The 24,756-nt window shown below is 32.1% G+C and overlaps 1 protein-coding gene across 1 annotated transcript; it reads right to left on the bottom strand.

The window, feature by feature from the left end:
- Positions 1 to 7,785: 7,785 nt before the first annotated feature.
- Positions 7,786 to 23,087, bottom strand: LOC117691963 (uncharacterized). Its single transcript, XM_066078663.1, has 7 exons — positions 22,452 to 23,087; positions 16,730 to 16,975; positions 14,372 to 14,506; positions 13,542 to 13,748; positions 12,268 to 12,323; positions 11,356 to 11,493; positions 7,786 to 9,578 (listed from the first exon to the last, which is right to left on the bottom strand). The coding sequence occupies exons 1-7, from the start codon at positions 22,599 to 22,601 to the stop codon at positions 9,548 to 9,550; spliced, it is 963 nt and encodes a 320-aa protein (XP_065934735.1). The 5' UTR covers positions 22,602 to 23,087; the 3' UTR covers positions 7,786 to 9,547.
- Positions 23,088 to 24,756: the final 1,669 nt, after the last annotated feature.

Raw genomic sequence — 24,756 nt, 5'->3', positions numbered from 1 at the left:
TGATGTTTTGTTTACTAGCAACATTGTGTATATAAGCAACATGCAATCAATATTATATCAATTAAATTTGAATAAACATACCGGTAATTATACGTATACTAATACATCAAATCGGAATAGTTTGAAAAAGAATGATACAACTAATTGCATTTATCAATAACCTGTAATGTTTCTGCTACAGAATTTAATGTTATTTTAGATTATTTCATAATGTCTATCCTCTTATTTTTTTCAGTTAAGGAGAGAAAAATACTTAGCCATCTTGAGGAAATAAAAACTCACGTGTATGTTAATTCCAAATTACTACATTTGCAATCCCAAAAAGTTTATGTAAACATTTCTACTGAAGATAACCAGCTTCCACAGCAAATGAAGCTTCCTCTGGAATCTGAAGCTGATATGGAAAAAATGGAAGAACTTCTAGACAAAGATGTTTATGCCAAACGGGTGAGCAAAGAAGTAATAAAAACAGCTTTAAAATTATTTTTAAAATTGAAGCTATAATTGTGGGGGGTAGGGAGGGGGGGGGGGTTGTAAACCACTCATTAGAACAGATTTTAAATATTAATTATGCTCATTTTTATCTTCTCTAAATTTATTTATTTAAAAAATACTTGAACTTTTATGAAAGTACCTTTAAATACACTTGTTTTTACTGGTCTTTAGGTTCATCATTTGGCTACCATTGGCGGTGACCCTACAGAAATGTGTGTGCGAAGAATCTTAAAAACATTAATGACAAACTCCCTTGCAGTGAAATTCAATTGGATAGGGAAAGGGGGAAAACTTCCCTTTCAAGGATTATATTTACGGACAGTCATTGAAAGTAAGTAGAATTTAAAAGGTTATTCACCAGTAATTCTAGTATAAACAATTTAAATAAAAATATTGTTAACTCATTTACTTGTTATTCTTGTTTTAATTCTGGCTGCAGGTCGATAGCTCCTGGTCTGAAAAAAAATCGGATTTACTACATGTGAGCTACAGTGCCTCCCATAATATAAAACTAAAATTTACAGTGCACAAAAAATGTGCTAGTTTTGGACTGATAAACCTTATTTACACACAAATTATGTGGAGAAAATTAGAACTATTAAATTCTTGATGCAATTTATTATTGATATCGCCACCTTACCTGCTTTTGATATTTCTTAAACTCCATCACCAGCCCCGTAAAGTGAAGATGTGCATTCTGTTTACATGTAGAAAACAATTTAAATAGATTAACAATTTAATAATTTTAATTTTTTCCACAGAATTTGTGTGTAAATAAGGTTACTCAGTCCAAAACTAGCGCAATTTTTTGTGCGCTGTAAATTGAAGTTTTTACTATGGGAGGCACTGTAGCTCCCAGGTCATCCATCTGATTTTTTTCAGACCGGGCTACAGACCTTCAGCAAGTTTAATTTTTAAACATATTGTGATATACAGGTACTTACAAATTAACCGGCATGATAACTCTTTACTGAGAAAAGTAACAATTGTATTTTAATTCCAAATTCTACAATTTTAGAGAGCGTTCGAAAAAACAGAGTGACATCTGACGCCACAAATAAAGATATTGAAAATACTATCAAAGAGTGGCTAAGGTACGCAAAAGACCGGGATTGAGGGAGGAAGAAAGGAGCAGAAAAGAAAAGAAGGGGGGAGGAGGAGGCATTGCATGGAATTTTTTCTGTTTATTACTGTGGCATACCTGTTTGTGGGTATCAATTTCTGTTTTGAGGAAGACAGTGCAGATGCAGAAACCATTTATTTCTGAATGTGAGCCATGTGACAGGATTCATTTTTAGTTAGTATTATTTTAAGACCAGGGGGACTTTGTTTTTAGCTCACTGAGCTGAAAGCTCAAGTGAGCTTTTCTGATCACTTTTTGTCCGGCGTCCGTCCATATATCCGTAAACTTTTGACACGTTCGACTTCTTATCCAGAACCACTGGGCTGATTTCAACCAAACCTAGCACAAAGCATCCTTAGGAGATTCAAGTTTGTTAGCCCTCTTTCAAGGGGAGATACTTATAAATCATTGAAAAATTTGTTGGTATTTTTCAAAAATCTTCTTCTCAAAAACCATTTGGCCAGAAAAGCTAAAAATTATGTGGAAGCATCCTCAGGTAGTGTAGATTGAAGTTTGTTCAAATCATGATCCCCATGGGTAGGCTGGGGCCACAATTGGGGGTTAAAATTATTCATATTAGGAATATATAGAGTAATTCTTCAAAAATCTTCTTCTCTGAAACCGATTAAACAGAAAAGTTAATCTTCAGTGGAAGTATCCTCAGGTAGTGAAAATTCGGTCTAATTAAACATTTTAAAAACAGAAAAAATATTTAATTATTTACTCAATTAAAAGCTATAATTTATTATATATGACTTTACTTTGTGTAATCATTTAGACATACATGCATTGTTGATTCTTTGAAATTGTTTAGACTTTGGCCTCTTGACAATTGTTGACATTTCTGCAGCTCCTTAAGGGGTTCAAAGTTTGATGTAGGTTTATAATCCGTATATAAACAGTTGTTTAAGTCTGTTCATCTTCTAAAGAACTGCAATGCTCAATATGTGAAATGACTGTAAAATCATCCTGTTACAATGGCTCAATAATAAACATTAGAATATTCAGGGGATTTTTTTTAATACAGGATGGATTAGGCGAGGTTGTTCAGATATTTTGTATATATGACTACGTAAAGCTGAATTAATTAAGGTCTTCCGTTTCCAACGGAAGACCTTCTTGTTATTGCTTTGTTTCTTTTCCTCTATTATTATTATTATTATTATTATTTTTTTTTTCTGTCACGTTTTCTCAAAAATGCTTCAGCCAATTTTGATGAAACTTTTTTATCTTATTTATGACAAAATTTGTAAGAAAATTACACGAGATATTTTTGGTCGTCACTTCCGGTCCCGTGATATTAAAGATTTTATGTTTTTGCTTGTTCACGATTTTTCTTCAAAAGTATTTCAGATAGAACCTTCAAATTTTCAGAGATGGTAGAGAGTTAATAGCCGCAGTGCCCTTCGCATATCCGAACGTCCGCCGTTACTTCCGGTCGTCACCGGCAGGAAATGAAAAACCTAATTTTTTCAATTTTTTGGACTTGAATTTTTTTATGTCTTTATTCGATAGAGACGCTTTAAAAACTTCCGAATATGAAATTTGTTTTAAAAATTGATCCACGCATTCTCGAGATTTTGGGCTCCAAAGTCCTGAAGCGAGAGTCCGCGTAGCTCAGTCGTTAGCGTGTTGGACTTGGGCCCAGGCGACCCGGGTTCAGTGCCCGAGTGCCGAATATTTTTTCTTCTTTAATTGTGTTTTGTTTAACGATTTTATCTTTAAAATGATGGATTTTAATGTTTTCCGTTTTATTTTTATTATAAATAAAACTAATAGCGGCTTTTTTTCGTACAAATATAGAGCTCGTTTCTATCAGCAGTTCGCTAAATTCAGACGCTGGTCGCATCGCCGGCATCAAAGATATGCCGCCGTAGTGCCCCAGCAGTACGACCGCATTAGAGTTCACTGGGTCGCTTTGCTGGCATCAAAGAAATGCCGCCATCTCAATGACTGTAAGCACATAACATTTAGCAATGCACCCACGTTTTAAGTATTCTACATTGCTTTGAAAGGAGGACTGATTAGTTATTTATTCACATAATTATATAGATACACGCATGCATGTATACATGCGTTTATTTGACATATGTTGCTTATATATTGATTTCCAGAACACTATAAAACACTATGAAATCTCTCTCTCTCTTTCTCTCTCTCTCTCTCATGAATATTTTAGTTTTTGAATACGAACTACTACAGTTAACACGCAGTAATGTGGGTAGAGGCTAAATGTACATCTGGCGTCCAAAAATTACTCATGTATATATTTCTCGGGTTAATGTCTGTGGATATAAATATTTTAAAATTCATTGCTTTATGATTGTCTTTTTACTGATTCGAAGTCAACGCTTAAAAGTAATAATTATTATAGACAATGTACCTTTTCTTTCTTTGTGTATGTCTATATACAGATACAAATCTTTTATCTGTCTGAGATTAAGAAAAACCTTCGAAGTTTACACACGGAACTATACAAACGACCGCGTGAGTGCGATAAGGTGTGAAAACTGACCACCCGTGTATGTGTGTTTGAGCCTAGGAATAAACAGATGTAAACACCGATCGGGGAAATACACTGTTAAAACAAAGAGTATGATTATTCACTTTTGATGAAAAAAAAAATCATTACAGCAGTGTGGATCGGGATTATAATCATTTAAAATTTGTCTTAAGTTTATAATTATTTACAAAGGTCTACATACATGTAATGTTCGCCAAAAAGCGGGATTATGATTAAGCATCGAGGTCAAAAATTCATAAATTTCCTATCTTATTAACTGATTGCTTAACACTGATCGTTCAGACATAACACTGGGGTATCGAGTGGATTCGGGAAAAGGGGGGATAATTAACCAATTAACATTTGTAAGATGTGTGTTATTTTATTTGCCGACTTAGCAGAATTTTTATCACACATTGTTAGTAGGAAAAGATAAACTTGAGACAAAAAGAAAAATAATCGATATATCAAAGAAGCAGATAAAAAGATTACCAATTTCTATACCAAATCGATTTCTGATTAACTCTCTCTCTCTCTCTCTCTCTCTCTTTCTCTCATGGACTCTCTAGTGCTAAAATTTGAGGCCCCGAGTCAGAAAGGTAAAAGCACGATAAATCCCCCTACAGCATCACAACCGCCAGTTCCAACACAGTTTTGATTGTAAACTTTCCTACGATATTTACGTACCTCAGAAATCTTCAACATGTCGATCTAAGTGATATTTTTTTTTGTAAGCTAGATAAACAATGAACGCGCATATCCGTATAAATTAACCTAGCGAAAATGTTCATCTGGATATAATATTGATTTATTAAATCGGAATTTGAATTAGTTATTCTCCTTTGGGAATAAGCCCCGTTTCAACATTGCCCCCACTTGATTTCAGACTTGTGACGAGTCATCGGACAATGCTTTGCCCTGCGTAATCTCTCTCGGATGGGGATCTTCCTAATTTTTTGATGAAATAAAATGTTTTTCTATCAACTTACATAGCAGGTTAGAAATGCTGAGGTGGATTGAAAATACGCTTCTTATAAAAACAGTTTCAATCCTATGTTTTCTCAGACATCCGCGTCAATTTGTTCCCGCGCCCATTTCAAATGTTTCGACTGCAACAGGTGAAATTGACGTACAAGCTGTATATTTCCAATCTTGTCAGTTAATGTTCCGCGGTCTTAATTATGTAACACTGCTTGTAAGGGAGATGAATTTTTATTTATAAGAGTAAATATATCACATACATGGCCGGGTACATCATACAATTGTGTGTGTGTGTGTGTGTGTGTGTGTGTGTGTGTGTGTGTGTGTGTGTATAGGGTGATTTCACCATGCATCGGACACCCTTGGATTTTTCCCTTTGATCACGCATCAATTATAGTCCAAATATAAATAAAACTTGTTTTAAAAATGACAGGTTTTCCCCTAGCTTAATTATTGGAGACAAAACAGTGAAACTGTTAAAAATGTAGAAAATAAAGCAACTTAATAAAGTGTTGCACTATTTCACCATGGATCGGACAATATTTACCAAGCATCGGACAGCTATACAGTAGAGATTAAAAATAACATTTTCAGGTTTTACTGCAAAAATACAAAGGTTCGGAAAAATAAATTTATTCAATTGCTATTCAAATTTCTTTTAATGTAAATCATCGAATCTGCAGTCAGGAATTTTGACTAGTGCTTCTGTTTAAAGGACTATTTATCATGAGGGGTTCTTTATCGTGCCAGCTCCTACAGGAACTTTGGATTAAAAAGGCTGTATCTCTAAAACTCGAATTTTAAGTGGTCTGAGGAAAATGTTCGACACAGTGTATCAAATATTTTTTAAATTTTTATTTTACTTCACATTTAAAGTATATCACAAGGAATGGGCACCTACCTTCTTAATTATTAGAAGAAATCATGAATTGAAAACTCTCCGATGCATGGTTAATTTGTCTCCGATCCAAGGTGAAGTGAATATATGGAGCAAAAATGACCTTGACATCAATTCTTCAAATTTCTTAACCTTATTTTAATAAAATTTTGTTTCAAAACTTACTTCTTTCTAATTATTTTAAGTAGGAAGTGCATTTTCAATTATTCACAATCAAATGCACAACATTCAAATAATGCTCTTGCGTAAAATCTTTGTAACTAAATCTTCAATGATGGCGTATTTGACGTCATTTTACGACGCCTATACTGCTATTTTTTGGACAATGTGACTGTCAAATTCTTAATAATAATAAAGTTCATTAGGTCTAATTCAGGGATATATGAAACACCACATGAGCGCAAGCACATTTATTTGTATATTTTTAACCAAAGTTGTCCGATCCAAGGTAGGTGTCCGATGCATGGTTAACTCACCCTATATATATATATATATATATATATATATATATATATATATATATATATATATATATATATATATATATACACACACACACACACATGTATATATATATGCAATTGCCACATGCAGTAAATACGTCACCAGTAATTGGTGATATTGTTTGTTATATAATCGATAGTTTAAAAATTATTTTTTATAATGAAATATTTAAACATATATCATGTAATTTGTTGTTCTAGATCTGTTGTAAATGTATAATAATCAATTTTATTAAAATTATACATGCTGGAACGGCGCCGTGATCATGAAAATCTAGAGCAAAATCCGTTTTCAATACCTTTTCTGTCTTGGAATCATTGAAACTTGCGACAGAATATACATTAATTACTTATCTACTGTATATGTTCATGTATAATCAATTTCTTTTGTTAAAATCGCTGCGTTGCGAGTCTTTACTCTTGCTTTTATTTCTTTTTGTATATCTAATTAAAATATATTGTTTGTTAAACCTCAGAAAAACTCTAGAACTAACACAGAATATACGCAACAGGTGTGTGTTTTGTCCAGACGCAAGGCCATGCTTTTTTTTAAAATAAATACTATGCATATAAGTTATACATGTATATATTTGTCCATTGACCACAGCTGATTAAATTGCCATAAAGTTAATACATTTTGTTGGTAAATTAAGCACAATATTAAATTAAGATTTCTTTTTTTTTTATAGATTTTTTAAATGGCTTAAAGAAGTTTGGACATTAAGACCAATACGTTGTCCTTAAAGGTGGCTTAAAGATAGTCTTTAAGCCATCTTTACGCTTATTTAAGCACCACATATAGGGTAAAGGTGGCTGAAAGATCGTCATTCAACCTGTGTATCAACATGCAAGTTAGAAATTCGCATAAATATATGTCTATTTAAATCCTTAGAGAGGGTTAAATGGAGTTTGAAGAAGTGTTGAGAAATGATAGAAAAGAGGGGGATTATGATTTATGATATTTAGTAAATTAGTAAGTAATAAATCATGAACAAAAGTCTCAATCTTGACAGATTTTACCTTGGAATCTTCAGATTAGAAAGTGAATAATAAATTTTACTACTGATGCAGCTTTGCTGTTAAACAAAAATTTCACAAATGCGACATTGTGTCGTAAAAAGTATTTAATCATTGATGTAGTTAGCTACCTTAAAAGCCTCATAAAGCAGCATTCATTTGGATACAGATAGGAAAGAACAAACCATTAAAAGTATGTCTACACATTTTAGTAGTGGTTTTATTGTGCATTTGCTTGCAAGTTAATGAAACAAAAAAAGATATAGAAATTTCGTCAGTATTCTTTGGAGAAATCACAAGTAATTTTGGATTTGAATTAAAAGTAAAAAATGATATATCAAATAAATGTAAGACCTTTCTATGTAAACATATATAGTTATGTATCATGGAACAAACAAACATTATGTAATACCAGTCTTTAGGAAATTTAAAAAATTCCATAATTCAGAAATATAAGAGGTCAATTAAAAAATATAAGAGGTCAATTATACTGAAATTTTAACTTACAATTGGTCAGCTTTTAATTGAAAATATTTTAAAAATTGTAAGATGTCAGCATCCAATTTTAAAGCACATTTACAAACACACAAAATTCCAAAAGAGTCATAAAGATAATCAAACAAGATATCTGTGAGCTAATGCTCTCTAGTAATACCCCCGCTCTGATATGTGAATATGCAAAATAAGCAAAGTCAACATTTAACAGGAAATTGGCATCCGAATGGTAGAAAAATATATCACGATATGGCATGCCTAAACAAAAAGTGTGTTAAAATTCCAAACATCTGTGATAAACACTTACTGAAAAATGTTTGACGAAAATTTGTTTCAAAATATATGCAAAAAATAAACAGTCAATATTTAACAGGGAGCTGACATCCGATTGATACTAAAATATATGGTATGCCTAACTAAATAGTATGTTTAAATTTCAAGCATCTGCGAGAAATAGTTGCTGAGAAATCTGACAAATTGGTTTGAAAATTTAGGCTGAAAATAAACAAAGTCTACTTTTAATAGGAAGTTGATGTCCGCTTGGTACAAAAATATATTCCATGATAAGGCATGCCTAAACAAATAGTGTGTTAAAATTTCATGCTTCTGCAATGAATAGTGGCTGAGAAATATTTGTAACAGATAGACACCCACAGACAGACAGACAATTATACTGAAATTTTAACTAACAATTGGTCACCTTTTAATTGAAAATATTTTAAAAATTGTAAATGATATTTAAAAAGATGTCAGCAGCCAATTTTAAAGCCGAGTGACATTTACAAACGCAAAAAATCCAAAAGAGTCATAAAGATAATCAAACAAGATATCTGTGAGCTATTATAATGCTCACTAGTAATACCCCCGCTCTGATATGTGAATATGCAAAATAAGCAAAGTCGACATTTAACAGGAAGTTGGCATCCAAATGGTACAAAAATATATCACAATATGGCATGCCTAAACAAATAGTGTGTAAAAATTTCAAGCATCTGTGATAAACACTTGCTGAAAAATGTTTGACAAAAATTTGTTTGAAAATTTAGGCTAAAAATAAACAGTCGTTATTTAACAGGGAGCCGACATCCGATTGGTACTAAAACATATGGTATGCCTAACTAAATAGTATGTTCAAATTTCAAGTATCTGCGAGAAATAGTTGCTGAGAAATCTTTGACAAATTGGTTTGAAAATTTAGGCTGAAAATAAACAAAGTCTACTTTTAACAGGAAGTTGATGTCCGATTGGTACAAAAATATATTCCATGATATGGCATGCCTAAACAAATAGTGTGTTAAAATGTCATGCTTCTGCAATGAATAGTTGCTGAGAAACATCCGACAGAAATATTTGTTACAGACAGACACTCACAGACAGACAGACAGACAGACAGACAAGGGTAAAACAGTATACCTCTTTCTCCTTCGGAGCAGGGGTATAACTAATACAATGCTTTCTTGAGCACTTTATGCTGTTATTATATTATAATCAACATCCTCTTCTTTTAAGGCTATTGTGTATTGTTGATGGAATTACATTTCATCTTGGCGATGTACATCAAGACTGAAAATAAAACAACATACATAAGTACACAGTGAAGGCAAATTTGCTTTAATTTATACTTACAGACACTATAGGAGTATAGGAGTATAATGATAGACATTGCACACTTTGTAAAAGAAGTATAGTATAGCGTCTTTCCCATTATTTTGTCTATGCCCTTGTTTAAGTACCTGTTACTAAAAATAGATACAGGTGTCCATCATTATATATGTTTTTGAAACTTAGGTATTGATTATATAATGTGTCTATTCCACTGATTTGATATACATTTAGGAAACCTGCATTGAGATTCTCAGTTTGAATATATAGAACTGCAATGCAGCATGCAAAAAGACAGTTGATATTTTAAACTGCGACAACTAGCAGGAATTAAATTGCAATGAATATAAATAGATTATGGCATTATTGAAAAAATCTGTTTACATTGAGAGTGCTGATGATTATATTTAAATAGAGTTAAAACAAGAATTTTTATTTTAAAATCCAGCAGATTAAATGCATGTAACTTTATTCTAATCGATCATGCTTCCAAAATCCATTTGTCAACCCTGAATTGATAAACACAACCTATCCAGAAAAATGGAGTAGCTTATATGCAATATTCTGCTTGAAAATAATTTGAAAATAACTTTAAGTTCAACAGGTGGCATTTTTTTCATAAATTATGAAAAATCAAAATCCAAGTAATATGCACAGCTCTGATATACATGTATGTACAATTGTTGTAAAAAAACCAACTTCCTATCTTGAAAACTGTAGCAGGAGTTATCCGTACAATTTAGGTACCCTTTTGGCAGCCGCCCGCCCGCCATTTTCACCATTTCAATAACCGGAATTTTCCTTTTGAAAACCTGGTTAACAAAATTACTACTTAGCAAAAGCAATCCAACGACTGCAAAATTGAAAAGACCTAGTAAATATTAACACTTAAGACCACGCACAAAACAGTTTGTGGCTATACACATGATTGTTTTATAAAAGTCACTAATTAAAATTAGCTAATTTTCACACCTGACAATTAATATATATTTTTCTCATTAATAAATATATAATCCATATATTCTTTTGTTAAATACTGAGGCCCTTTTGTAACTAGATAATTTCATAGTCATATCATAACACATTCAGCACTGTATTGTTAAACGTGTCTCAGGTATGAGATACATATAAAAACACTAGACAACATTAAAATAGTGACCATCTCAAAGGGCCAATTTCATTTTCTAGTATGTAAACAGTATCCCGCTCCAGATTAGCCCACTGAGGACTACCCAAGAAATGATGATTATAAATAAATTGGAATCTACACTACCTGACGATGCTTCAATACAAGTTTTAGCTTTTCTGGTAAATTGATTTCTGATAAAAAATACCAACAAATTTTCATTAATTCTTAATTATCTCCATTTGAAAGGAAGTGTAGCCATTCATCAAACAAACTTGAATCCACATCATTCAGTTGCGCTTTGTGCAAAGTTTTCTTAAATTTGGCCCAGTGCATGGTTCTCGTGGGAAAGGAAGTTGAAAATGTGAAAAGTTTACCCATGGACAGACAGATAGACAAACAAAATGTGATCAGAAAACCTCACTTTACATCTCAGTTGAGCTAAAAATTGGAGAAGGTAACATACATTATAGCATTAGTAATAATAGCCTTTAAATGAATTTTTGACAAATATTCTATTTTCATAAAAAGTATTTTATTTTTTTTTTTATTTTTAACAAATTAATGACCTAAAACATTAATTTGTGATCAGCATATCAAGGATGTACTAACATGGTTGTGATGGTATTTCCCCTTGCTTGTCCAGTAATCTCAACATTTTCTTCAAAGGACAGCAACGGAAAAACCATTTCAATGAGATCAGCTGATACATTGAATACATTCTCATTAATGACAAGGGATAAAGAGTCCCTGAAATTGAAAAAGAAAATTCTGATATGACGTTGAAAATTGTAAAGTAATCTCTGGCATATTACAAGCATTATATATAATTACAGTCACAGTGAATCTTTAAACAAATATGTTATAAAAAAAGGTCAGTCATGATTGCAGTTATTTCAATGTAGCTTACAAATCCTGTGTATCATATCTGTGTAGGAGTTACAGATTTATTAATTGTTAAATCAATAAATCCATAAATAAAAGTAATTTATTGATAATTAAATTAATTTAATTATGTACTATTTATTGTAGAAATAAATTAAAAATGTAATACTAAAGTGTCTAATTGAATCTTTTATAAACTCAAAAATTATTTAATCTAATTATTTACTATTTATTGTACAAATAAATTAAAAATATAATACTAAAGTATCTAATTAAATCTTTTATAAACTTAAAAATCCAGTCATTGCCAGTTGAATTGAACAACCAGACTCAGCTATCTTGACCAAATTGACATAAATTGCCTTATGGTTGAAATTACTATAATTAAGGTTCTGGGCAAAGATATAATGTACCGGTACCAGTATCTAGACATTCAATTGGTTTTTAGTTTTGTCTTCTTTCATTTTATTGGTTGTTGAGATTCCCCTCCAAAATTCTTGAAGCTTAGGGTTTATATATTTCTGTCACATGAGAGAGAGTGGAGGTTATATATATACTGACTTTTTGAATCATGACAAAATTTATTTGAAGATACATAGTGGATTATGATAAAATAAATAAATTTGGCAACAAACATACTCATCAAAACAGGCTGCCTCTATTTTTCCCGAGAAGTTTTCTGCATCCTCTTTGATCTACAAATAAATGCTTTCTTAGAAACAACATTAAACATAAGATATTGTTTTTATAATCAATACATATTATTAATTTTATATGATTACGACATAAAATATTTACTCTTTAATTACTTTCTTTTGTGTCTAGTTAAAGATACACATGTACAATGATTTCAATATAATACCTAAACATTTTCTTTTAACAAGTCACCTGAGTAGGATAACCCATACACAAACTTGTCAAGGAGTCTCATATATACATTTAATTAAGTTTTATTCTGGAGTGAAGAAAAATTGTAATGATGACCACCTCTCTGCCTGAAATCTTTCCAAAAGGACTAGCTATTAAACCTGTAATTTTAGCGAAAAACTTAATTTAAAAGATCATAAAAGAGCACATGACCTGATATTGAAAAGGTGCAAGACTCTGATAGAAAATAATTTTCCCATATTTATTAACTTTCAGGATAGGTTTTATGTGTATATGTTTTCATAGAAAAGCTATAACAAAGTGGTTATTATACATGTTTTATCTAAAACAACCTCCCATTACCTGGGGCAGACAGAAACTCTCCCTGTGGGCATTCAAACAAACGAAAAACAACCTGAGCTTTAAAAGCCATCATGAGTTACTCACTTCTCCTGTTCCAGTTTTTGAATATTCAATCTTCGTTGACAATCACCATCTGGGATTTATACCGAAATCATTTTACCTTTATATTAGTGATTTTAGTTTGCCAATTATTACTTTACTATTAACAAGAATATTTGTTTATTTTTTTAGTTTTTAACAAATATCTATGGGAGTAGAGAAGAAGATTTTCTAAGATTTAATACATTTTTACTATATGGCCATATTGGCCCCACCCTAGAGCCTGAACCCCTGACCCTGGGGCCATGAATTTCATAATTTTGGTAGAGGGCTTCATGACGTCATAACCATGCAATTAGTTTTTTCCTCACATGTGTGGGAGTAGAGAAGAAGAGTTTTGAAAATTTAGCTTTTTTTTTGCATATTTGGCTCCACCTGTGGCACCCTGGGGGTGGTAGAGCCACCAATTTCACAATTTACATTCCTCTTACCATAGACATGCTTCACACCAAAAATGGAAACAATTGGCCTTGTAGTTTTTAAGAAGTTAAAAATGTAAAATTGTTAACGAACGACGACGGACAAAAAAATATAGCAATAACAAAATATATTATATAAAGACATGATCTTTTATATATACTGACTTCGATACGAGTGGACATGTTGCTGTTAAGAGTTTTGTTGTTTCTGTATTCATCCACTGTAACATTTGTAACAACAATTCTTGTTCCTTCTTCAGGTGCTATGTGCATCAGCCTTTCTCCCCATAATTTAACATCAACCTCACCAGTTTGGTCCTTTATGGTGAGAATTCTCCTTTGGGAACTTTTCCCCTGAAGAATCTGTGTTCTCTACAATATTTATACATTTTTTAAGTCAATAAAATAGACCATATTCCAGTTTGATAATTTTTTTCTTACAAATCAAGTGATTATTTTTCACTTGCATATTTTTCAAAAACCTGAAATATAGCTAAGTATATATATTATATATATATATATATATATAATATTATAATATTACACTCAGATCACACGCACACACACACATCTCCCTAATCTCGCATACATATATAGTCCTGATGTACAATATTAGATCTGCCGACAGAACATCATATTTTAAAAATGGGAATTGGATACAGCTTAGTAAGGGTACTACAATTGATTTCAATTTTTACAAATATTTTAAATTCCAAATATTAATATGTAAAAATCAGGGTTATTTTCGCCCTGTGTAATTTTCGCACTTCTAAACTTGCAAACAGTTTCGCCCAGTCTTAAATTTGCCCACTAGCTGACAATGAGGGCAAACGCTGTGGAAATTAGTTGGGGGCGAATATTTCCCTGTATACAGTTAAGCTATAGTTCGTTATAATTTTGTAAATATATACAGCAGTACGCTTGACCATCTTTGTTATACGGTATATGTTTTTACATTATATAAAAATTTTTGTAAATCATGCAGTGAGACAAACCCTTTCAAGTGTTCCACAGATTGAAACTCGGTCTCCCTTTTCTAAAGACTTTGAAACTGCAATTGGTTTAATAGGTGGGTTTGTCCATTTCTTTATTTTTTCCTCTGAAATCCTGTCTGCTGAAGTGTCAAAGACCTGTGAAAATATAAAAAATGACTAAAAGTAATGTAACAAACTAATTCAGAAAATATGTGTTGTTTACTAAGGCCACATAAAATTAATTTTTAGATTCTCATCCCTGGGGCGCCCACCCCTCTGAAAATGGCCCGCTCCGATGCATTTTATTTTATTTTGAAAAACAAAAAATTGTGTGGAAAAATAATTTCAGGAAAAAAAATCGGGCTCGCGGTATATACAAAAAATTTTAATGGCTGCCTAAACATGTGGATTAAAATTACCGTTTGATTCCAGTAATGTTTGTTACCATAAGAATACAAATGTCTTCATGCATTAACAGTTAAGTTGAAATAAAATGAAGAACATAAAATAAACTAGACCTGTTTTTGTCTTCAACAAAAAGGTAGGGCTTTTCGACAGCCCTTTAAACCCCTGATTTAAATTCTTAATTTTTTTCTCTCAAAAATTGTGTATGATAAAATGAGAACAAATGTCATAAACATATACCCACACATTAACTTATAAGAAATTAAATGCCTAAAGAAAGACAACTCCAGAATTTTATATCAAAACATATCTTTTAATTCTTGAAGAAAAGTTTTAAAAATTCATTTGTAAGAAAGTATTCATTCGTGATTCAAGACTTTTGGTATGCCAATAGCTCTTATGCTAATCATTCATTGAGCAAAGCGGGGTAACTCCTGAAATTTATTTTTTTTGAATTGTGATAAAGGTATCATTTTCAGACCCTTAAAACCCCTATAAGGAGTCAAAAAGTGGCCCTTTGGACCATAATTTTTAAATTGGACTCTTTATTCTGTACTATTATCCGAAAAGATTTTGAAAATCGGATTAAAAATAAAAAAGTTACAGCTAAAGGGCTATTTTTAATATTGACCGCTTGGGATCCCTTATTTTTCGGAATTTTTTTTCCAGGACCTTTTCCGGTCTGCGTATCAGGTCCCTCATTATACATGTGAAATATGAAAATATTTACTTGAAAACTTTCTGAGAAAACGTAGCACGTGTGAATTCAGTTTAACATTAGACTCCCATAGACGATTTTTTATCCACTTATAAAACCGGAAGTTCTCATATGTTTTGAATAAAACTTAAAATATATGATAATTATGACAGTTGTAACATTTCCCATGCCTCACTTTAAACATTTGGTGGTTATTTCAATTTTTACTTTTTTCATCCCCCCTTTCTTCATAGTTTGAAGCCTAATGTCTCGAAAACGGTAAGAGATAGAAAAGGGTTTTCGCTTACGATTTTGTATATCATAGCACGAAGTATTTCATTCCAAAATGTCTCAGTTTATAATTAAATAAATACAAGGGTCCTTTTAATATTTTGTATTTTGCATCTGTAAACCGGAAGTATATAAACCGGAAGTCCAAAAAGGGACATACGGGAGAAATAAACGATTGCTACAAGAACTAAACATTAAATTTTTGTTTTTGTCTTCCGTTTTCAAAAAATCGCCGACGAAACTTTGTCGAGAAGAATAATAATACAATAACAATAGGTCTTTTCGACCGAAAGTCGAAAAGCCCTAATAAAATGAAAGATTAAAAGTGGGTTTGTGTACTCATATTCGCATTATAAACAATTTAAAAGAATAGAGCAGTTAATGTTATTTCTAGAACATGAACGGTGAAAAAGGTGTTTTAAAAAAATAATAGTAATAAATAAAATCCACCCACCCGCCCCATATTTTTTGCAAATCAGGATGAGAATCTAAATATTCATTTTATGTGGCCCAAAGGAAAAAACGAGACAATGAAAGAACACAAAAATAGTTTCCTAATAAACTAACAACATGTTTGCTTTTTAATTAATATATCTTCTGCAAAGGATTGTGTTTCAGACAGAATGACAGATGGACTAATGAACAGACCTAAAGAGGTACAGCGCCTTAAATTTTCCCATTTTTCCTATATATCCCTTACAAAAGCTGAATATTTTAAGTTCTTGTGTAAGAGCTATAAGACTCTTTCAGCATGGTAATTGTCTGACTTACGTTTCTTTGAATATTTTTTAACTAAATATTGTATAATATTGAAAATTTCTGATGTTTGCAAAACTGCTATATTTTAGGCGAAATTGTATATCAAGTGCGCTATACCTCTTAATATATTTATCCCCTACTTTCAGTTAAAGCAGGGGAAAATTACTTTAAATGAGAATAAAAATTAACTATTAAACTGCTGATAGACTGTATATATATATACTTACTGTAGTGTAATCGGATATTCTAATGTTTCCATCTTCTTTAATTGCGTAATTTTTCAACAAAAGACATTTGTTCACTGATGCCTTAGTCTTCATGATAAACTTCTCGGGCATAACCATTTCATGAAGACAGTCATACTCTGTTGACTTTGACAAAACGTTTGTTACTCCATACTTTCTTCCGTGATCTTGTCCCATACGCACTTCAGTGTCTTCCAGAATATACACTTTCAAATTAGCTCCTTGAAACTGTAAGAATTTATATAAATGCATGTACTTCAAAAGTAATAAATATATTTCATTACATAAATATGTCATATAATGGGCAATGTCTTTCAAATTATATACAACTGATGGTCATTAAATTTTAAGAACAATTTATGATACAATATATTTTAATATATCATTCAGCATTGAAGCCTGTCTAGTGCATCAAGTATCACATTTAGACACACCCCCATGGCAAAGTGTTTTAAGGCAGTACTTTCTTTAGTCCTTAACAGTTAAACCACCTTAACACGCAGTTTATAAACTGTTTCTAAACCTTCTCTGCACTCATGCTTAAGGGCATGCTGGAACCACAATAAACCCTTTAATAAAATAAGCAATTTTATAAGCCTTAACAGTTGATAGGCAGTTCTAAATTAAGCAGTAAAAATATTTTGGAAAGATTTTTTTCATTTCTTAACTGCTTATACCCTTGTACTCTATCTGCATATGTCAAAGAGATATTTTAAAATTGAAGGAGTATGTGCATGCTCATGCTGATTTATATTGTAAACAATTTTGTTCACACTAGGATAACAATATTATTTAGATGTCACGTACCTTTTAAATTCTCATTTTTTTTGGGGGGGGGGGATATTTTACAAGGAGTTTCAACCACATATAATAGTAAATTTCATATGGCCATCCATGCATTGTTTGGTTAAGTTAGTACTAGTTATAATAACTACCCTTACAGAAAAGAATTTAATGCCATTGAATTTCCATTATTTCTGCAGTTTATTTCTGGCCATTGAAACCGCATTGCTTTTCCAGTTACCAAGATGTCACATAAAATGGCATTATATAATATTGTCTTTTCCAGTTTCCAGTTAAAACACAGTGATCGAAAACTCAGTGAAAGTCCATTGAAATGAATACACCATTGAAAATGAATAGCTATGCAAATAAGTTTGCACCAGTTTAATGATGTCATCTTTCAATGCCAATTAATTAATGGAAAAAGGATGGTTTACACGGTGAAATACATTGAAAACCATGCAATGGAAAACCCATTGATTTTCCATTGATTATTATTTGACTGCTTTATAGTCAAGATAAGTAGGTCAAGATCAAGTTGCATCATAAGATAACCCTGAATGTTTTGCACAATACTGACCCAGAGAAATCTTAATATAGAATTCAAATCTCCCCATAATGCTTAATTGTTATACATGTAACTGTACAAAATTCATAAGAGCAATAAATAAGGACAACTTAATTGTGCTTGATATTAGGTAAATATTATCTAAATGTTCTCATGTATGCATGTGCATAGCCGCATACTTACATGCATACATTTAATTTACTAGTTTATTGACTTCCAAATACATTTATCTAAAATGGTAAACATGAAGCTATATTACATAACTCTTTTTTTTCAATACATCCATGCACGCTGCTTGCAACACTAATTTTTATAAATCACTTGATAGTATGTATATATTAATTATTCTTTACGCAAATATATTAATATTTGTATCAAATCATACAAGTGTAAGAATTTAATATCAAAAATTATAATTACCTCAAGTGACCAAGAATATATCCCCAGAAAAATTTCCATAAATTCACTGTATAAATATGCCACAAAAGAGCTGGATGCCCAACAATAACACATTTTTCCTGACCATGAGGCCAGCATTTTTTGAAATTTCGATTTACAAACCCGCCGACCCTATTTTTTTTAAAATTAAAAAAAAAATAAAAGGACCTGAACGAGCTATTAATTTTATTTTTTCCTCCGACCCCAAATTTTCTTTCTGGTAAAAATAAAAATAAACTGATAAATGTTGATGCAATCACGTATGTGTATTCTGAATTATTGTTGTTCATGCATTGATTAAAAAGACCAAGTTCTTTCTGATCAAATCACGGGCACTAGAAGTTACAAAAAAAAAAAAAAAAGAAACAAACGATAGGGCCTACTGCTGTTTGCTTTCGTCCAACCCTACAGTTTACGGCCCTATTAAGTTTTGTGATCGGCAACTTAGCCAGAATTTTCATCAAAAAAGAGAAGTTGACTAATAACCCTAAACACACTGAAGCACAGGAGTCTTATAACTGAAGGAAAGAGAATGATTTTATTTGTCATTAAGCTAACAAAATAACAAAACATTTCCTTTATCAAAGAAATAATTACATAAACAAATAAAATTTTAAAAATTAGACCAGCTTTTTTAAATCAAAAACTTGTTTGATTTTTTACTGACATTTATGGACATGCTTCTAATCTAATTTATTTTCATGCAGTATAACAATATTTTAAATTTTGAATTTGTGAATAGCATTATTAACTTAATCAATTAAATGATTTCTCAAACTTATTCCTATTTTTTTGCAAGGGAGAACTGAAAACTCCCTTAATTCTTTTGGTCTTTATCTATATGTATAGTATGTGCTGGTAATATATAAAAAAGAAAACCCTTCTTTTTAAACATGCATATACAATATATTAATTAACACAAATTTTTAGTGCCCATGGATAAAATATGTTATGATGATAAGAACATCATCACAACCAAAAGTACTTAATATATATTTTAAAAAATGGCAGCTCCTGAACATGTGTTCTTATTTTAAAAATAAAAAAAATATTGTTGAAAAATTGTTTTATTTTAAATTTTTTTTCTCGACGGAGAAATTTTTCAATTTTATCTTTATTTTTTTCCCCTCCTCCCCCCCCCCCCCCAAAACATTTTGAAAAATATTTCATAAATCTAAAAATTAAAAAATGCTGGCCTGAACATCACATTTAGGCTCCAAGATGAACATTCAAAATTTGCAACTCAACTTCCTGTTATGCAGTGATCTTAATTCTTAGTGGTCAGTTTATCTGGCAGAGGCCAGTGACCCAGATTGGCACTTACTCAGCTTGAAATACAATGTAAATCTAAAAGTGTGTATTATAAAGAATTCCATTTAACTGCTCCTGAAAATAAATGGTATTTTAATTACTGGGAAACAGTAACAATTATATTGAAGTTTAAGTGAAATGGAAAACTGGTGTACGTTTCACTGAGAGTTGCAGGCCATTGAAAATGCAGTTATCTGAAAACTGCTTTTTAACTGGTAGGTATAAAACTCAGGTCAGATGAAGACACAAGAAAACTAAATGCACAATCAATGGTATTTGAATGAAAACTGGAAAATCAATGAAAGTTCAATGGAATTTCAATGGAAAAAAGTCAGTTCTTTTCTCTATAAGGGTAATTTAAGATATAATCATCAGAGGGCACCTGCTCCAAAAACTCAATAACCAGCTCAAAACTCTTAACCTCATCCAGCACCCATAAGCTTTGATGATCGACTCACATTAGAAGCCTGCGCATTATCAAATGCATCATGAGTATCATAAGACATATCCCATGGCGAAGTGAACTGCCTATTTTAGCAGTAGATAGGCAGTTCTTAGGCATTTTTCAAATGGCAGTTTTTGAGCAGTTTCAAGCAGTATATTAAATATTATTTTAGTTGCAGTTCATAACTGCTTTAGGTAAAAGTGTAAGCAGTTATTCTAAGCAGTTTTCTTAGCAGTCTTTAACTGCAGTATAAGCAGTTATAGCTTAATACACATATCACAGGGGACTTGCATCATTATAGAATTCATTTTTAACCAGTTACAAATCTGGTCACTGGCCACCAGGCCACATAAACTGACCATTCATAATCAAGAGATAACAGGAATTTGGGTTGCAAGTTTTGAATGTATCAGTGGCACAAGGGACAGTTATAAAGAGTGCATGTATTTATATAATTCATGACAGAAAAAGTTGTGTCTGGACACTCTCAAGTAAATTTATGGAATTTAATTATTTTCTAAGAATATTTACACATTGCTTTTAAGGTATTAAATATTTCAAATAAACTCTCATTGAACAGTTTTACTGGCCTGGTTAGATCACTTAATTAAGGGTAAATACCTCGGTATCCCCTATCTTAGGGTGCTTCCACACAAGTTTCGGCTTTTTTGACCAAATGGTGTTTGACTAGAAGATTTCTAAAGATTATATAACTGTATATATTCCTGTGTAAAACCTCGACCCCCCCTCCCCATTGTAACCCCACCTTACCCCCAGGGACAATCATTTGAACAAACTTGATTCTACACTATTCTGAGGATGAAGATGCTTCCCACAGGTTACAGCTTTTCTGGCCAATTGATTTCTAAGTAGAAAATTAAAAAAAAAAATTTATATTCATATGTAAAACTTCTACCCCCCCCCCCCCATTGTGGCCCCACCTTACATCCAGTGACTATGATTAGAACAAACTTGATTTCAAACTATCTTTGGATACTTCCACACAAGTTTCAGCTTTTCTCACCAAATGGGTTCTGAGAAGATGATTTTTAAAGATATACTCTATATTTTCCTTTGTAGAATTTGAGCCGCCCCCCCCCCCCCCCCAATTGTGACCCCACCATACCCCCGATTACCATAATTTGAACAAACTTGAACATACACTATCTGAGGATGCTTACACACAACTTTCATCTTCTCTGGCCAAATGGTTTTTGAGAAGAAGATTTTTGAAAAATCGATATCAACAAATTTTTTAATAAATTTTAATTATCCCCCCCCCCTCGAAAGAGGGCATGGCCCTTCATTTTAACAAACTTGAATCCCCTTTACCCAATGAATGTTTGTGCCAAGTTTGGTTCTGCAGAAGATGTCGAAAATGTAAAAGTTTACAGACAGACAGACAGATGGACGCCGGACAAAATGTGATCAGTAAAACAGGTGAGCTAAAAAGCGATTGTAGTATTTTTTAAAAATCTGCTTCTAACTGCGGAAAATGACAATATTTCCTGTATATTCCTCAGAGACATATTTAACAAAGATTGGCAACTGATCAAAATCTCGCGGTCCCTATTGTAAAGTATTCCCTGATTTTATCAGTTTATCTTTCAAATAAACAATTATATCGAAATATAAACAGCTAAAACCTATTTCCAAAACATTCAAAATATGATATTTTCATGAATTTATGTATTATAAACAATATTAAAACAGTAAGCAGTTGGCTACCCGTCGTCTGAGATTTCGCCCATTTTTTTAATTCAATTTTTTGGTCTCAAAAATGTCCAAAACCTATGCCTATTTTTCATAAAAACAATATACTTTTGGTTTAAGATCATTATCTCAGTTTACTAAAAAGTAAAAGGTCGGTCCCGTCACATTTTTCAACAACGAAACACGCTGATGGCGGAGTTGCCAATCTCTGTTATTTATATCTCTGCTAAAAAGAACCAGACGTTCGATTTTCTTCAAACTTTGCAAATAAACTAAAGTTGCTGTAAATTACATATGGTTAAACAATAAAGAGTTTTGCTTTTGTAGACTTTCCATTTTAAAAAACCAAATCGGCCTGCATGTGTCAAACCTGTTTAAAGTTGCGTACGTGTTCGCCTGGAAATCCTACGCAATCCTAGATAATTTAGACAACAACATTAACTTACAAATGTTGAAGATTTCATTTTTTTGGACGGTCCAGCTTCGTCTGCCATCTTGTTTGCACCCGTGTTCGTGGGAAAGTGACAGTGGCGGGAATTTTTTCTGAGTAACTCGCTAAATTTAGACGTTCGTCGCTTTGCCGGCATCAAAGACATGCCGCCGAAGTACCCCTGCAGTACGACCGACTTGCAGCCCGCTGGGTCGCTTTGTCGGCATTAAAGAAATGCCGCCAATTCAATGACTGTACATGCACACAACATTAAGCAATTGCGGGAAATAACCGTTCTGCAAAAAATAAGGCCATGTGTCAATTATACTAAATGAAGACTGTTTACTATTTATTCCGTATATAAATAAATATATACATCCATACGTATACATGCGTTTATTGGGATATGTCGTTTATATGTACCCATTTCCTGAACACTATAAAACACAAAAATCTCTCTCTCTAATTCTCTCTCTCTCTCTCTCTCTCTCTCTCTCTCTCTCTCTCTTTGATTCTTTAGTGCTAAAATTTGAGGCCCCGAGTTAGAAAGGTAAAAGCACGGTTCCAACACAGATTTGATTGTAAATTTTTAACTTTTCTATACGGCAAACGACATTACTACAATATAGTCAAAAAGTCTAATACATGTGACTGTACTCTCTCTCTCTCTCTCTCTCTCTCTCTCTCTCTCTCTCTCTCTCTCTCTCTCTCTCTCTCTGGTATTGTTATATTTTTCTGTCACCTTTTCAGAAAAACGCTTCAGCCGATTTTGATGAAATTAGCAGATCTTACTCTTGACAAAATTTCTAAGAAAATTACACGACATTTTTTAAATCGACACTTTCGATCCCCAGATATTAACGATTTTATATTTTTGCTTCTTCACGATTTTATTCAAGAAGTATCAAAATAGAACTTTTAAATTTTTAGAGCTGGTAGAGAGTCTTCAGCCGCAGTGCCCTTGCATATCCGAACGTACGTCCGCCGTCACTTTCGGTCGTCACCGGAAGAAAAAAAAAAAAAAACATATGTGTGCGTGTCTGTGTCTGTGTGTGTGTACAGTGTGTAACGTTTTACTGGTTCAAAATGAAAATTAAAAAAGAACCCCACATTCATTTAAACAATATATTAATTTTGCGCGTAAAATTGGAATGATATAGTGCAACGTTTTCGACCAATTTGACCGGTACCTGCAAAACCGTAATATATATATTCTTTCATCAAAAATAGCACAGACAAGCGTTTCAATTGAGGATTAAACATTTATCTGTATTTATTTTTATTAATTACTGCCGAAACTTTAATGTATTCAGACGGCACACTTCAACACATGTAGCATTTATTTTCACATTGCCTATATTTAACGAGGCCGGGTCTAATTAGTTCTGCCCTAGATTTTTTAATGAAATTTTTTACCTGAATTTCTATTTATATAATTATTATTTTAAAATTAAAAAATAAAACATTTACCACACCGTTTGTTTAGGGGGTCATCTCAAAGTTTGTTAATCTTTAACATAGGACCCTATGGGATTTCGCTTGAAATGTATCAATTTTGCACATTTTTTAAACTTCTGCCCTAGGGATTTCTTTTTCTGTTCTACATATTAAAGTTATTGCTAAAAGGCATCAAATGGTCAAATAAAAAAAACCTTTTACCTCCTGGTTTGTTCCAGGGGTCTTATCAAAGTTGATTTTTGTATGCCCAATTTCCCAGATTTGTCAGATAATGGCTATTTTTTATTTGAGAAAGGCGGAAAAGGTGATCTTTATAGTATAATTAAAGCATTCAGACATATTTAAGTAATAAAAAAATATATAACATCACATATTAAGGGTCATTAATATAAAATACATGGTTACTGTCTTGAAATATATGAATTAAGCTATATTTAGGCGGGTTAAGAAAACGTGACAGATGGTTAGGTCTGCTGAAGCCTCTTCAGGTTTTCGACCCGAGCGCAAATATAGCTTATAGTTCGAGACAGTTATGTTTATTCCACAATATAACATTAATTTTACGCATTAAACGAGCCATTTTCAACAAATTTCGCTGAATATCTGCAGTTGAAACTATCACGCCATGGCGTCAACCAAGCAAAAAGATGACGTCACAATACAAATCAAACGCTGCGCGAAAGCGTGCGTACTCGTTCTGTACTCGGCCTCGTTAATCTGTCTTTTTATCAATTATCACCTTGTTAAAGTTCGTGCAGGAGGCGAGGCCACCATTTAGAATTTTATAAGGTAGATAATATATTAAATACATATGAAAATATAATATTTAAAAAATTGTGAAGTCTCCTTCATTATTTAATTTG

Source organism: Magallana gigas, chromosome 1 (genome assembly GCF_963853765.1).
Source record: "Magallana gigas chromosome 1, xbMagGiga1.1, whole genome shotgun sequence".
NCBI lineage: Eukaryota > Metazoa > Mollusca > Bivalvia > Ostreida > Ostreidae > Magallana > Magallana gigas.
The sequence above is the reverse complement of the archived record's forward strand: the minus strand, read 5'-3'. Positions and strand labels throughout refer to the sequence as shown.

What these genes read in the sequence shown, in the direction of transcription:
- LOC117691963 (XM_066078663.1), bottom strand. Translation starts at nt 22,601, where the DNA reads ATGTCTTTGATGCCGGCAAAGCGACGAACGTCTAAATTTAGCGAGTTA. An exon ending in TCTGTGGAACACTTGAAAGG is followed by an intron (nt 13,749 to 14,371) that starts GTTTGTCTCACT and finishes TAAATATTGTAG; the next exon opens with AGAACACAGATTCTTCAGGG. An exon ending in ACATGTCCACTCGTATCGAA is followed by an intron (nt 12,324 to 13,541) that starts GTCAGTATATAT and finishes ATTTATTTGTAG; the next exon opens with ATCAAAGAGGATGCAGAAAA.